The sequence below is a fragment of the Notamacropus eugenii genome, chromosome 5 (genome assembly GCF_028372415.1).
Source record: "Notamacropus eugenii isolate mMacEug1 chromosome 5, mMacEug1.pri_v2, whole genome shotgun sequence".
Lineage (NCBI taxonomy): Eukaryota > Metazoa > Chordata > Mammalia > Diprotodontia > Macropodidae > Notamacropus > Notamacropus eugenii.
The window spans coordinates 84,825,884-84,839,105 of NC_092876.1; the positions used below are offsets into that span (position 1 = coordinate 84,825,884).

The 13,222-nt window shown below is 43.9% G+C and overlaps 1 protein-coding gene across 1 annotated transcript; it reads right to left on the bottom strand.

The window, feature by feature from the left end:
- Positions 1 to 975: 975 nt before the first annotated feature.
- On the bottom strand, positions 976 to 6,855 carry GJB5 (gap junction protein beta 5). The gene is made up of 2 exons (XM_072610100.1): positions 6,669 to 6,855; positions 976 to 2,819 (listed from the first exon to the last, which is right to left on the bottom strand). Exon 2 carries the CDS (start codon positions 2,793 to 2,795, stop codon positions 2,007 to 2,009), a length of 789 nt encoding a protein of 262 aa, XP_072466201.1. The 5' UTR covers positions 2,796 to 2,819; positions 6,669 to 6,855; the 3' UTR covers positions 976 to 2,006.
- Positions 6,856 to 13,222: the final 6,367 nt, after the last annotated feature.

Below are 13,222 nucleotides of genomic sequence, written 5' to 3' on the forward strand. Positions count from 1 at the left end.
TGTGATTATATTGTCATTGTCATTGAAGTTCACAGATTTTCCTTGCAGAGGGGAAATCTGGGAACTGGGGCTGGGATGGAACCTGGATATTGGGACTGCATTTTAGCTACAGGGAGCATGCATTTAGAAGTGGGAGGCATTATGGTAGAGTAGAAAGAGCACTGCTCTGGATTCTAGGGACCTGGGTTTAAATCTTCCATGTGTTATTTGTGATCTGGGTGACCTTGAGCAAGTCACCAGACATAATATAGAGCACTGCTCTCTCTTGCAGCCAAGATGGTGGTTCTGGAGGTGTTTCACATGAAAATTAGTCTAGATTTAATCTAGTGTATCCTGTGAGGAGACCAGAGTCCCCAGGGTCTCACAACTTGGCATCCTTCATAACACGGTGACAAGAATACTTTTACCCTTTTTTGACTGGTTCCTAAACTATATTTTCGGACCCACTTCGGTCTTGATGTTTTGAAAGGGGATTAGGGGCTGAGCAAGATGAGAGGAGTGAACTCTTGTTGTAGTAGGGAGAGACTGAAGAAGACTATCCTCTCAGTCAGAATGCTGGAAGGCTCAGGGAAGAGTTGGAGGGTGTATGAGGAAAGGTTACAGTTACGTAGTGATATGGAGTCAAAAGACCTGGATTCTGGTCTTGACTCTGAAGCTATCATGCTGAGTTCCCTTGGTCAAGTCTCTTCTCAGATCTGAGTGTCATTTTGCTCATTCCTAAAATGAGGGGTTTAGATCAGGTGGTCTCAAAAGAGCCTTCTGACTCTTTAATTCTGGAATTGTGTTAGTAGAATCCAATTGGGACCTCCATATTCCAACTCAGTCCTCCTTTCCTTCCTGGGAGGGAGCTTGAGATAGGGCTTGCTTATATGTTTCTACTGCCTCATTCCTCCAAGTCAACCCAACGCCTCATTCTTTCCCTTCAAACACATCTCAGTGAATCAGTGCATCCAGCTACCAACCAGTATTTTATTTTATTTTTTAAAATTTAATTTTTATTTTGTTTTTCTCAGATACATGTAAACAAAAATTAACTTTAAAAAAATTGAGTTCCAAATTCAAACGGTTTATTTATTAGGAAGGAGGAAAAGCAGAGAGTTCATCACTAGGAAACTAACACCATGACTGGGGAACCCTGGAGCACCGCAGTCTGAGGAGGTTCATCTTCCCACCCTGACAGTAACCAGGCTTCTGGAGGTCAGTGGGGTACATGTGGGGGTGGAGGAATTGGAGGATTCGAGAAACGTTATAGACTAGGGTTGGGCTCCATTACCTTTCAGGTCCCTTACTGCTCTGATATTCAATGATTCACTAGAACAGTCAGTACCTGCAGGGTAGGATAGGGCACTAATTGTCCCCAGGGCAGGTGAAGCTTGGGGGGGTGGGGGTGGTGGAGTGGGAGTGGGAAGGGCAGAGCACTGAGGCATCTGCTCCACACCGCTGGAGAAAAGGAATTTTGGGAGACGGAAGGGAATGACTCTAGCTGGATTGTGGCCAGACTCGAGTCCGACTTCCTCCTTTCTGGTTACAATTGAGGAAGCTTTGGTGCGGCTTTGTTTCACGGGGATATAGGGTGAAGAGATGTGTGACTGTGAAAGCTGTGGGAGCAGTTGATGGTGCCTGTGTCTTGTCCCATAATGGCAAGAAAAGGTGAGGCCAATTACTCTATTTTCCTTTGGATGTAACACCGTAGGCTAACGCTGCAGTGGGATGGGGGTTTGACTCATTCCCCGCCCCACCCAAAGGACTTCATGATGGAAAGGCTAGCAGAATATCATCATTGCCCAGGTCGCTCATCCTTCCCCCATCTGAGATGCCTCCTTTACTGAAGGGACTAAATGTAGCCTTTCTAGATGAACTAATGAGAGTGTCCCGACCCAAAGGAATTTATGGCACCCACGCAGGGAACATTGGGTCCACACCAGACTGGTCCATGGTCTTCACTCAGTGCCCAGAGCTGCATGATGCTCCACCAGGGCGTGTGACTTTCTTGTCCAGGCAGCTTTTTATACCATGGTCTTCTTCACCTGGTCTCGGAGGGAATCAGGAGAAAAGGGCAGAAGGGGTGGCTTGGGGTCTGTGCCCAGGAAGATGAGGTCACCCCCAGACAGCAGGTCCTTCTTGCTGTCCCTTCTCCCTTTCCTCCGGCACTCCCAGCACCTCTTGCTGATCAAGTAACCCAGTTCTACCAAGCTGAGTAAGATACAGATGATGGAGGTGGACACCATGAAGAGTGTGAAAATGTTCTTCTCCGTGGGCTTAGAGATGAAGCAGTCCACGGTATGGGGGCAGGGGTCCTCACTGCAGAGGACCACATGCGGGAGCATGTAGTTTCGATAGAAGCAGTAGAACACGTACAGGAATGCCGAGTCCACGCTGGCCTTGAAGACCAAGCTGCAGACGTAGGTCCACCAGAGGCCTCCGCGCTTCTTGCCTGGGTTTGGGTAGAGGCGCCCGCCGCCTTCACCCACCTTCTCCAGGTGTTTCCGCTCCCGGACCTCCCGGTAGGCCACATGCATGATGACCAGCAGCGAGGGGCAAGTGACCAGGATGAGCTGCAGGGCCCACAGGCGGACGTGGGAGACGGGGAAGAATTGGTCGTAGCACACGTTGGAGCAGCCCGGCTGGCGCGTGTTGCAATCGAAGTCCTTGTGGTCATCACTCCACACCTTCTCAGCAGTCACCAGGTAGACCAGCACACGGAAGATGAAGACCAGGGACAGCCAGATGCGGCCAAAAGCTGTAGAATACTTGTTGACCCCGCTCAGCAGCCCCTCAAAGATTCCCCAGTTCATTGTGCCTCAGTAACTCGGCTGCCGCTGCAGGGGAACAAGATGGGAGTTGACCAGGGAGGGCATGGGTTGGGTCAAGCAGGGGTTGGGTGTCCAGGTCAGGTACTTGGAGGGAATTGTCTGTTCTTTTTGGAAGGGGGCAAGAGTGGCAGCTCGGTGACGGGGTAAGGCATGGGACTAGGAGTCGGCTCTAACATTTATTTGCTCTCTTTGAGCCTTGCTTCCTTATCTGTAAAATGGGTATAATAATATTCCTATTGCTTACTTCATCGGGTAGTTGTGGTGAAAATGCTTTGCAATCTTGAATCCCCAAATTAATGGGAGCTGTTAGTCCTTTAATTAGATACCTGACAGAGTGTAGTCAATTCTAGGAGAGGAATCTTCCCTGGGCAAGACCCCAGGAAAGGGAGGGGATACCCCATACAGGTAGATCTTACTTAAATAAAGCAAACCCAAATAATGAAAATTCTGATAAAGAGAAATGGGGGAAAATATGATTGTTCACTTCAAAATAATTACTATGTGGTTTCTTCAAGTAATTAATTTTATTACTTTTACAATGACTGTTTATAGAAATTCAAAGTATGATTAAGGAACTTAACTGTTGTGTAAAGTTGAAGTATATTTGCAGTTCACATACAGAAGCTTACTCTGGCTCAGACTGCTCTACTCATTACATAGTCCAGTCTAGAGTCAGGTACTAGGTGTGGTCAAGGGCTTAACAAAGCCTATTGATGGAAATGTTACATAGTAGAAAGAGCCTGGAATTTAACATTAAGGGGACCTGGGTTCAAATTCTGACTCTGTCATTTACTTCTTGGCTGATTTTCCTTTCTGGACCTCGGTTTCCTCCTCTGTAAAATGAAGGGGTTGGACTAGGTGCCTTCTAAGGTCTATAATCCTCAAATGAGGATTCTTTTCAATAGGCATGGAAAACTCACCAGATTTCTCTTTCCTCTGTCTCAGCCTCTGTTTCCTCATCTGAAAAGTGGAAAGTTGCACTACCTACCTCATAGTGAGGCAAATCACAAATCTTTATAAATTCTAAATTGCTATGGAGATGAGAGTTATTATTATTACCCACAAGAGAGCTAGGTGGTGAAGTGGATAGAGCACTAGGTTTGGAGTCCAAAAGACTAATCTTCCTGAGTTCAAATCTGGCCTCAGATACATACTAGTCATGTAACTTTGGGCAAATCACTTCACCTGATTTGCCTCAGTTTCCTCATCTATAAAATGAGCTGGAGAAGCAAATGGCAAACCACTCCAGTTTTTTTGCCAAGAAAACCCCAAATGGGGTCACGAAGAGTTGAACAGGACTGAAATCACTAAATAACAACGACCGTCTTGGGTGCCAGCAGGGCACCCAAGATATATTAGTGAAAAGAGTTTCCAATTAGAGGGCTCCAATTAGACTCCCACTCTCTTCTAGAGGACTTGAGTCACCTAGGGCAGATCATTAAATAATAATGACCATTTATGCAGCCCTTTATGACTTACAGAGTACTTCCCACATAACAACCCATGGGAGAAGTGGAGAAGTAGGCACTGAAGGTATTATTATCATCCCCATTCTACAGAAGGGAAGGTCAGATCCAACACAGACATTTGGCTTGGAATTCATTTCCTCCTTATTGTCTTGTGGAATCCCTAGCTTCCTTCAAAACACTCAGGTGCTGTCTCCTACATGAAACCCTTTTTGGTTCTCCTGTTACTAGTGATGACTGACTTTATCTTGAAATTACTTTGTATATTACGTAACTGTGTGAGAGTCATATCTCTTCCCACTACATTGTAAGCTTCCTAAAGGCAGGGACTATTTTTTTTATCTTTGTAATGATAATGGCTGCAATTTATATAGCACTTTTAGGCATGTAAGAGGCTTTAAAAATATCATTTCATTTGATCCTTGAGTCAGCCTTGAGAGGGTATTCTGACACTTCATGACCCCATTTGGGAATTTCTTGGCTTCTCCAGCTCATTTTATAGATGAGGAGACTGAGGTAGACAGGGGTTAAGTGATTTGCCTAAGGTGACACAGCTACTAATTGTCTAAGGTCAAATTTGAACTCAGGTCTTCCTCAATCCAAGGGTATTCTATCCATTGAACCACCTCTTGATATCTCAATATAGGGCTTTGTACATTGTAGGTGCTTCACACGTGTTCACTGAAGAATTGAAATGCCATGATTTTTTCCACTCTCATATGTTGCTTTTCTGGGGCACAGTTTCCTCAGCTGTAGAATGAGGGGGTCTTGACTAAACTTCAATTTTTTCCAGCTTGAAATTTTGTCCCAGCATCGGGATGTTCCCATTTACTATTGGGTCGCGTGATGTGGAGGCTAGAGCTCTCATCCCAGAGACAGGAAGATAGGGGTCCAAATATTGACTCTGTCACTTATTAGCCATGAGTCCCTAAGCTAATCTCAGCCTTTCTGAGACTGTTTCTTCAGCTATTGTGACAAGGGTTTAATTAACTGCCTCTTGGGAGGTTCCAGGGTGAAAATAAAGTGTAAACTTTAATGAACTATGTAGGTATCAATTATTATTACCCATACCCACCCTAAAATAAAATATCCTTGGGTGGGAAAGGGAGGGGGATGGTGATCAAGTCTTTTCTAAACTTTATACTTTCTCCCGAGCAGGGTCTTGGGTTACTAAATAGATGTTTGCTGAGTTGAATTGTGTCTGAAGGTCCTTTCTGCCAAGAAGTCTTCTTGGATGGTCCATGGGTGGGGAACCTCAAGGCCTCTAGATCTCAAGGCCCTCCAGGTCCTCAAGTGTAGTCCTTTGAATCCAATCAGCCTTGAGGCCACAGGTTCCCCACCCCTGGAACCAAAGGAACAGAGGTAAAAGGTGAAGCTGAGCATTCTGAATTGTCTTGTCTCCCAGGAGGGAGCAACAGCTCAGTTAAGAGCTGGGTTGGGGGCCAATCTTTGATTTGAGGAATGAATGTGGCACTTTGTTAAGCAGACCTGAGTTTGAATCCTGCCTCAGACCTGCCTGAACCCTGGATGAGTCCCTTAAAACCTTGATGAATCTCAGTTTCCTCATCTGTAAAATGGGATAACAGTAGCATCTACCTACTTCCTAGGAGTGTTGTGACAATCAAATGAAAGAACAGAGGTAAAGTTTTTTTTTGCAACCCTTAAAATGTTATATAAATCAGCCATTATTATGAATTAAGAGGAGAGTGTTTTCTACCCCAAGTTCTGTTAGTTTGGTTGTTTAAAGGGTTTTGGGGGGAAAACAAGAGAGAGGAAACACTCCTTCTGCGGTTCCTTAAGGGACACCCTGGGAGGCCCTGCTCTACCTTTGGCTCTCCATTCCCTCTCATGCCTGAAGGGTTCCCAGGTCAGTGAAGCCAAGCTTCCTAGAGTAGAACAGTCTACAGCCTCTACTAGGCGAGAGGCTCCACCGGGCAGGCCCAGACTGAGCCAGCAGAGCAGGTCCCACCCAACTCTGGCATCTGGATTCCAGTTGCCACATAGCAGGTCACTCACGTCTCCACTCATCCTCTCCATGGGGACAGAGAAGGGGCTGACTCCGCAGCTTTTGGGGAGGGGGTGGTGGAGTGTATATTTCAGCAGGGGCTCTTTTTGAGCTGTTTTGGTCTCAGAGATACTCCATGTAGGTGGTATCATCTGCCAGCTACCCCCTCACAGGGCTTGTGACTCCAGCGCCGGTAAATCTGATCAAGAGCCTCTGGACCTATTTCTCCAGTGATCGGGTTGGTCTTGAATTAGATGATCCCTTTCTTTTCTCTGTCCTTTATACCAGTCCCTGAAATTATCTATTTGCTAGGTGTCCAGAGAATCTTACATCTGGATCTGGAGAGCTGGGGACCTGGGAGCTAGGGGAGAGGGACTGACTTACCTGGTGGGCTGGTCTGCTGGACTCCTCCTTCACCAGGGATCCCCAAGGGGCTGATTTCCCCACAGCTGGCCAAAGAAAGTGTAGCTAAAACTCATCTCCGGTTAAGGAGAAATCATTTTCCCTAGGAAAGAGAAGACTGCTTAGGTGTGCCTGTGTCAGAGGTGGGGCCCTTCAGATTGCTGTGCTTTTCATTGGCTGCTGGCTTTTGTCTTAGCCTTAACCTTAGCTGAGTCTGCTCTCTTGCTTTGGGACTAGGACCTATGGTGCCTAGGCAGCCAGAGGAGAATACCACTGAGGACAAATAGAGGCCTGGGCCATAGAGTCAGGTCTCTGTTGCCTGTCAGATTTCAAAACTAGGGGATGGAAGGTGGTAGTTGGGTTAGCAGCCTAGAGCTGGAAGTGGGACAACCAGATGTTCTTTTCCCCACTATTCTAGGGAATACTCAGATAAATGGTAGCTCAAGGGAAAAAGATCTGAGGGTCTTAGTGGATGACAAACATAATATGAGAATCAGCAGTAAAAAAAAAAATTTAATTCTATAGTAATATGGAGGGATAGTGTCGGGAATGAGGGAGATGACAGTGCCAGGGTCAGATCATACCTGGAAGATTGTGCCGAATTCCAGGGCCACATTTCAGTGTAAGATGAGTAAGTAGGCCCATGTAAGGTATACGTGTCTATGTGGGTTGCCTAAATTTGACTTACAGACATCATGGATAGTCTGAAGCCTGGACTACTTCTGGAGACAGGAGGAGAGCTTGGGAGTACTAGTTAGAACTGGGGAGAAGGGCAAACAGGCTCTGAAATACTGTGAGGCTGAGTACTCTTTTCTCCAGGCTCCAAGAGGAGTGAGGCCTGGACTAGAATTATGGTAGAAATAGATGATGGGAATTTTCTACTGCTCCTCCCCTCCCTGTCTTCTCCTCCCCAGTGAAACCATAGGTCCAATCCAAAAAAAAAAAAAAAAAAGAAAGGAAAAAGGAAATGAAGCTAGTGGGTGTGACCTATTTTTGACAATTCTACATTTCTGATATGCTTTCTGATCATTGCTTCCCCTCCCCCCCAGGTGCTCACTAACCCTCCCTTTAATAATAATAGAATTTTAGAATTTTTCTGGGAGCAGAAATCTAGTTTACGGGTCTATAGTTTACAGATACCACTCTCTTTCCTTTTTTTTTTTTAAATGGGACAGAGGGCAGCTAGGTGGTGCAGTGCACGGAGCACCAGCCCTGGAGTCAGAAGGATCTGAGTTCAAACCCAGCCTCAGACGCTTGCCGCTTACTAGCTATGTGACCCTGGGCAAGTCATATAACCGCAATTGTCTCACAAAAAAAGGACAATATTTGCCCTTCTCTAGACCTGAGGTGCGTCTTTCATTGTCAATGGTCCTTCAAAGAGCATTGACAATGATTCTGAGATTCTATCTTATATCATCTGATTGGTAAAGTTGACAAAAAGGGAAAGTGACTTACGGTGGAGGTGCTGTAGGACAACAGTCCAGCTAATGCTCTGTTGGTGGAGCTGTGAATTGGTATAGTCTTTGTATTTGGAAATATTCTCCCAAAGTTACTAACATGGGCATGCTCTTTGATCCAGTGATGCCATTACTAAGTCAGAGTGATTAAAGAGTCATATTTTTTGTACCTTGTTTTTGTAGTGGCAAAAAGAACCGGAAACTAAGGAGGTGTCTATGCGTTGTCAGTCAGTCCATGAATATTTCTTAAGCTTCTACTATTTGCCAGGCTTTGCACTAAGCACTAGGGATATAAAGAAATGTTACAAGAAGGCTTTGACTTTCAAGGAGTTAACAGTCTAAGGGGAGACAACATACAAATAATTATGTACAAACAAACTAAATGCAGGATAAGTTGAAAAGAATCAATAGAGAGAAGGCAGTCTAAATAAAGAGAGTGAGGTGGGAAAAAGCCTTTGTAGAAGGAAGGATTTGAGCTGAGACTTGAAGGAATCCAGGCAAGCCAGGAAACTGAGCTGAGGAGGGAGAGTGTACCAGTCCCTGGGGGACAGCCAGTGAAGATACCCAGAGCCCAGAGATGGAGGGTCTAGTTTGAGGAGCAACAATGGGGCCAGTGTCCTGGGACTGAAGAATTCATGGGGGGATGAGTTTAAGATATAGGAAGACTGGAAAAGTTACAGGGAATGACTAATTATGAACTTAACGGAATTGCACAGTAGGAAACAGTGAAAGAAAGTTTCAGAGAAATTCAGGAAGACTTGTATGAACTGATACAGAGTGATCTGAACAGAATCAGGAGAAGAATTTGCCCTAGAACAACAACATTGTTAAGACAAGCGACTTTGTAAGACTTAAGCGTTTTCATCGATGCCATGGGCCACCACTTTACCAGGGGACTCCTGATGAAACCTGCTATCTATCTCTTGACAATCATAGCCACATCCTTCACTTCTTTTAGTACCCAGTGTCATAAAAAGGGTTCACTCCCTACCTCAATTAATATAATCACAAAGTGTAAAACAGGTATTGAGAAATTCTCTTACAACTCTACCACAATGTGTGGATAAATTTTACCTTTCTTTATATCCACAGGGTTGGTACATGCCTGGAACATAGTAGGTGCATAATAACTGTTTATTCACTCATTGTTGACTTTGGCCATTGGATAAAGGGAAATAATGCTACAGAAGGAAATATCTTGTAATTGGCTGAGAGGATGCTATCTTAGGCCTATGTATAAAAAGAGTAAGTCATTTTAGAAGTTGGAAAACTTAGAGTTCGGTGGGAGAACTGGAGACAGGAGTGGAGGAAGAACCAGGTCCTTGAGAGAGAGTGATTTTTCTGGGCTTCCCCTTCCTCCCCTTCCATTGATTATATTTTTGGGGACATTGGAGCAGTAGGAGACAATGTATCTTGCTGGGAGTAGAGATACACAAGGACAGACACAGATGTGGAAAGACAACCACCTGAGGAAGGTGGTTTCAGGGATTATGAACCATCATGGTAGAGAGAAGTGCTGGCATTTGACTCACTTGATCAGTTTGAACCCCATCTTTCCATGGGTACTATCGATACTTGTGGGAGAATGTACCTTAGGCTTTTTGGGACAACGTTTTCTGCCAACTGTTCTTGTTAAAACATCTTAGTAAATGCCTTTTCTAATAGGTAGCTAGGTCTACAGGCCAACTGTTAATGATAAATACACCGGAGAGGGCTTGTGAGTGATGGTGTCTGAATTCCAGCCTCATAGGGTTACTTCTAGAACTTGAGGTAGTAGTCACCTCTCTAGGGTCACAACTCTCTGAGAATGTTTTAGATCACTTCAGAAATGCTAATCGCACATTATTTTAAGTCTTTTTTTGTACCTGGTCCCTGCAGCCCCTCTTATGGGGCTTTGGCACAGTGCAAGAGGTCTTCAATCCAATGATATTTATGCTGAATCATTGTGCATGCTTCTCTGCTTCAGCTTTTTGGTGCTGCTTGTGTGGACATCCCCTCTCCCAACTAGGTCTTGGGATTTGAGGGAATACCCTCCCTCTCTGATTATCTCTTTATCTCAGGGACAGCTAGGCCACATAATCCAAATTACCTGGGGCTGCTTCCCCCCAAAACCAGGAAGGGGAGGCGAATGGTACCAACTCCTCCCATCATGAATGCCAGTTTCTGAGAAAAGAGAGGAATGACCCTCAGATGTACATATCTAGCCTTACTCAGCTTCCCTCCTAAACCTCCTTCTCCTACAAACTTATTTCTGGGGAGGGCATGAGCATCCTTCCAGCTGCTCAAGTCTACACATTTGGAGTCATCCTTGACTTTTCCCTTTCTCTCATCCCTCCCATATCCAATCAGTTGCTCAGTCCTGTTCATTCTAGCTCCATATCTCTCCCATTAATCCCCTTTTCTATATTCATACAGTCACCCTCTCTAGTTCAGGTCCTTGTCCTCACTCACTGTACTATTGTAATTGTCTCTTGATTTCCTCTCTTGTCTTCAGTTTCTCTCTTCTCTAATCCATCCTCCACACAATCACCAAAATTATTTTTCTAAGATACACATTGGATCATAATGCTCCCCTACTTAGAAATCTTCAGTACCTATTGTCTCTAGGATATAATGTAAATTCCTTGCCCTGGATTTTGGAAGGCCCTCTACAGTCTGGCTCCAATCTGCTTCTTTAGCGTATTATATTTCATTTTATTTCATATTACATTGCTTTACCCATTCTAGGCTCCAGTTCGCTTTACTCTAGTTGGTCCCAGATTTGACTTGCTGACCTGCACTTGCAAAGCAGTCTCTCATGCCTGGAATATGGACCCTTCTTATATCAGCCTTTCAAATTCCTTTTTTTTTTTTTTAAAGTTTACTTAGTTCAGGTACCACCTCTTCCATGAAGCCTTTCCTGATTCTCATCCTCTCACACACCTGTTTGTACTTTCTACCCCCCTAAACATTCCTAGAGCATTGTGTCTGACCCCTCCTTTGCCCCCTTCTCTTTGATAATCATTTAATATCATTTGGAGCCTGAACTAATCAACCACAAGAAGCCCCTGTCAGTCTAACAGAGATTTCTTCTTCGCTCTCTGAGTAAACTCAAAATATGCCTCTTCCTGTGTCAACAAGGCCAGAGGGAGATGACCAGGGCATTCTTCTATTAATGACTACCAAGGACAAGCTTCCTTAACCTGAGACATCATCTTGAATAGTGGGATTTCTCTTATCTTAATATTTTATGAATATATGTTCATAAACATACTATGTTATGGCATGTTAATGGTAAAGAAAACACAGATATCCTGGATTGAAATTTCAATTGACACTTTGTCAACTCTCTTCTCTTATTGTATTTACCATCTATTTAATTAAGAGAATTCCTTTCTCATACTATGGTTAAATATATATGGAGATTGTAAATTTGAGTGACACAGACACCTTGTGTTGGGATTGTTCTAAAAATGTATTTAAGGCTTCTTCTTTTATCAGACAGTCCAAATCTAAGTTTTGGCTCCATGATCATGTGTCTGCTAGCTTCAAGGGAATCAGGAATATAAATACATATCACCTAGCCTGTTTGCCTCTTTAACCAAACTTTCAGGTCGACATCTTCCTAGCTTATAGCCTACTTATTCTCCTGTGTCTATGTCCCTGTGGTATCCCCCAAGCAGAACATAGGATCCCTGAGGATGGGAATTGTTTTTCTCTTTGTATCTCCCCTACCCTTGTATGTAGCAGGTACTTAACACATGGCTTTATTTATTTATTGAAGGAACCTGTGATTTCTTCTTTGTAGGTAACTCTTGGTGAGGAACTTTAGCTTTCAGTGAAGATCAGAAGCTTCTCTAATTTTTCACCTTGGACAATTGCCCAGGACATGGGAACATTACTTGCCCATGGTCATATGGTTAGTCTGTATGAGAAGTATGATCTGAAAACTGATCTTTCTAAATGCTAGGTCAACTATCTCCCTATCACATCATGTGACTTTCAAAAAAATCATCTTTTTATTCAATAAATCTTTTTTGACTTATATTGCATTCAAAATGGTTTGTTGTTATTCAGTTGTGTCTGACTCTTTGTGACCCCATTTTTTGAGTTTTCTTGGCAAAGGCACTAGTGTTTTGCAGTTTCCTTCTCCAACTCATTTTACATTTGAGGAAGTGGAGGCAAACAAGGTTAAGTGACTCACCTGCAGTTACATAGCAAGGAAGTGTTGGAGGCTGGATTTGAACTCCCATCTTCTTGACTCTGGGCTTGAGTGTTTTATTTACTATACTACCTAGCTGCCCGATTTAAAGTGGTAGATCCTGATAATAGTAATATATACAATTTTTATAGCAGGTTAAGGTTTGCAAAGCCAATCTGTAAAGTCAATGAATAAGCATTTATTAAACTCCTACTAGGTGCAAGGCACTATGCTAAGCTCTGGAGACAGAGACAAAAGACAGTCTCTCTACCCTCAAGGAGCTCACAATCTGATAACAACAAAAAGTGCTTTACATTTACATCTCATTTGATTTTCACAACAATCCTGTCAGGTGCTCTTATTATTCCTGCTTTACAGATGAGAAAACTGATTCTAAGAGAGTTTAGGAGATTTACCCAGGGTCGCACAAAGAAGTGTCTGCAGCAGGATTTGAACTCAGATCTTTCTGATTCCAGTTCCAAAAGTGACAATGTGACCATATGGCTGTGTTGAAGGACAGAGGTGTCTTTGTTAAACTGGGGCTCTTAAAACAAACTTGTGCAGCAGATGGAATAAGGAAAAGTAAAAAAAAAAGATGCACAAAAAAGCATGGTATGGTCCTGTAAGAATAGTGTCCAGCGCTCAAGCTCAGAACCGACTGGTGCTTGTAGGGGATGCTAGGACTACTGAAAAGACATTTTCCCCCTTCTATCTCTGTTGGGAGAGAGAAGGATGAGAGAAGGGAGCTAGGACCACTCCCAGAGTGACTGGAAGGATGACAGTTGTCATAGAATCATGGATTCTGAGCTGGAAGGAACCTCAGAGGACAAATGATCCAAGTCTCTGATTTTACAGATGAGGAAAAGTAGGCAGTAATCACCAGAGGCAAGATTGGGGCC

What these genes read in the sequence shown, in the direction of transcription:
- GJB5 (XM_072610100.1), bottom strand. Translation starts at nt 2,795, where the DNA reads ATGAACTGGGGAATCTTTGAGGGGCTGCTGAGCGGGGTCAACAAGTAT.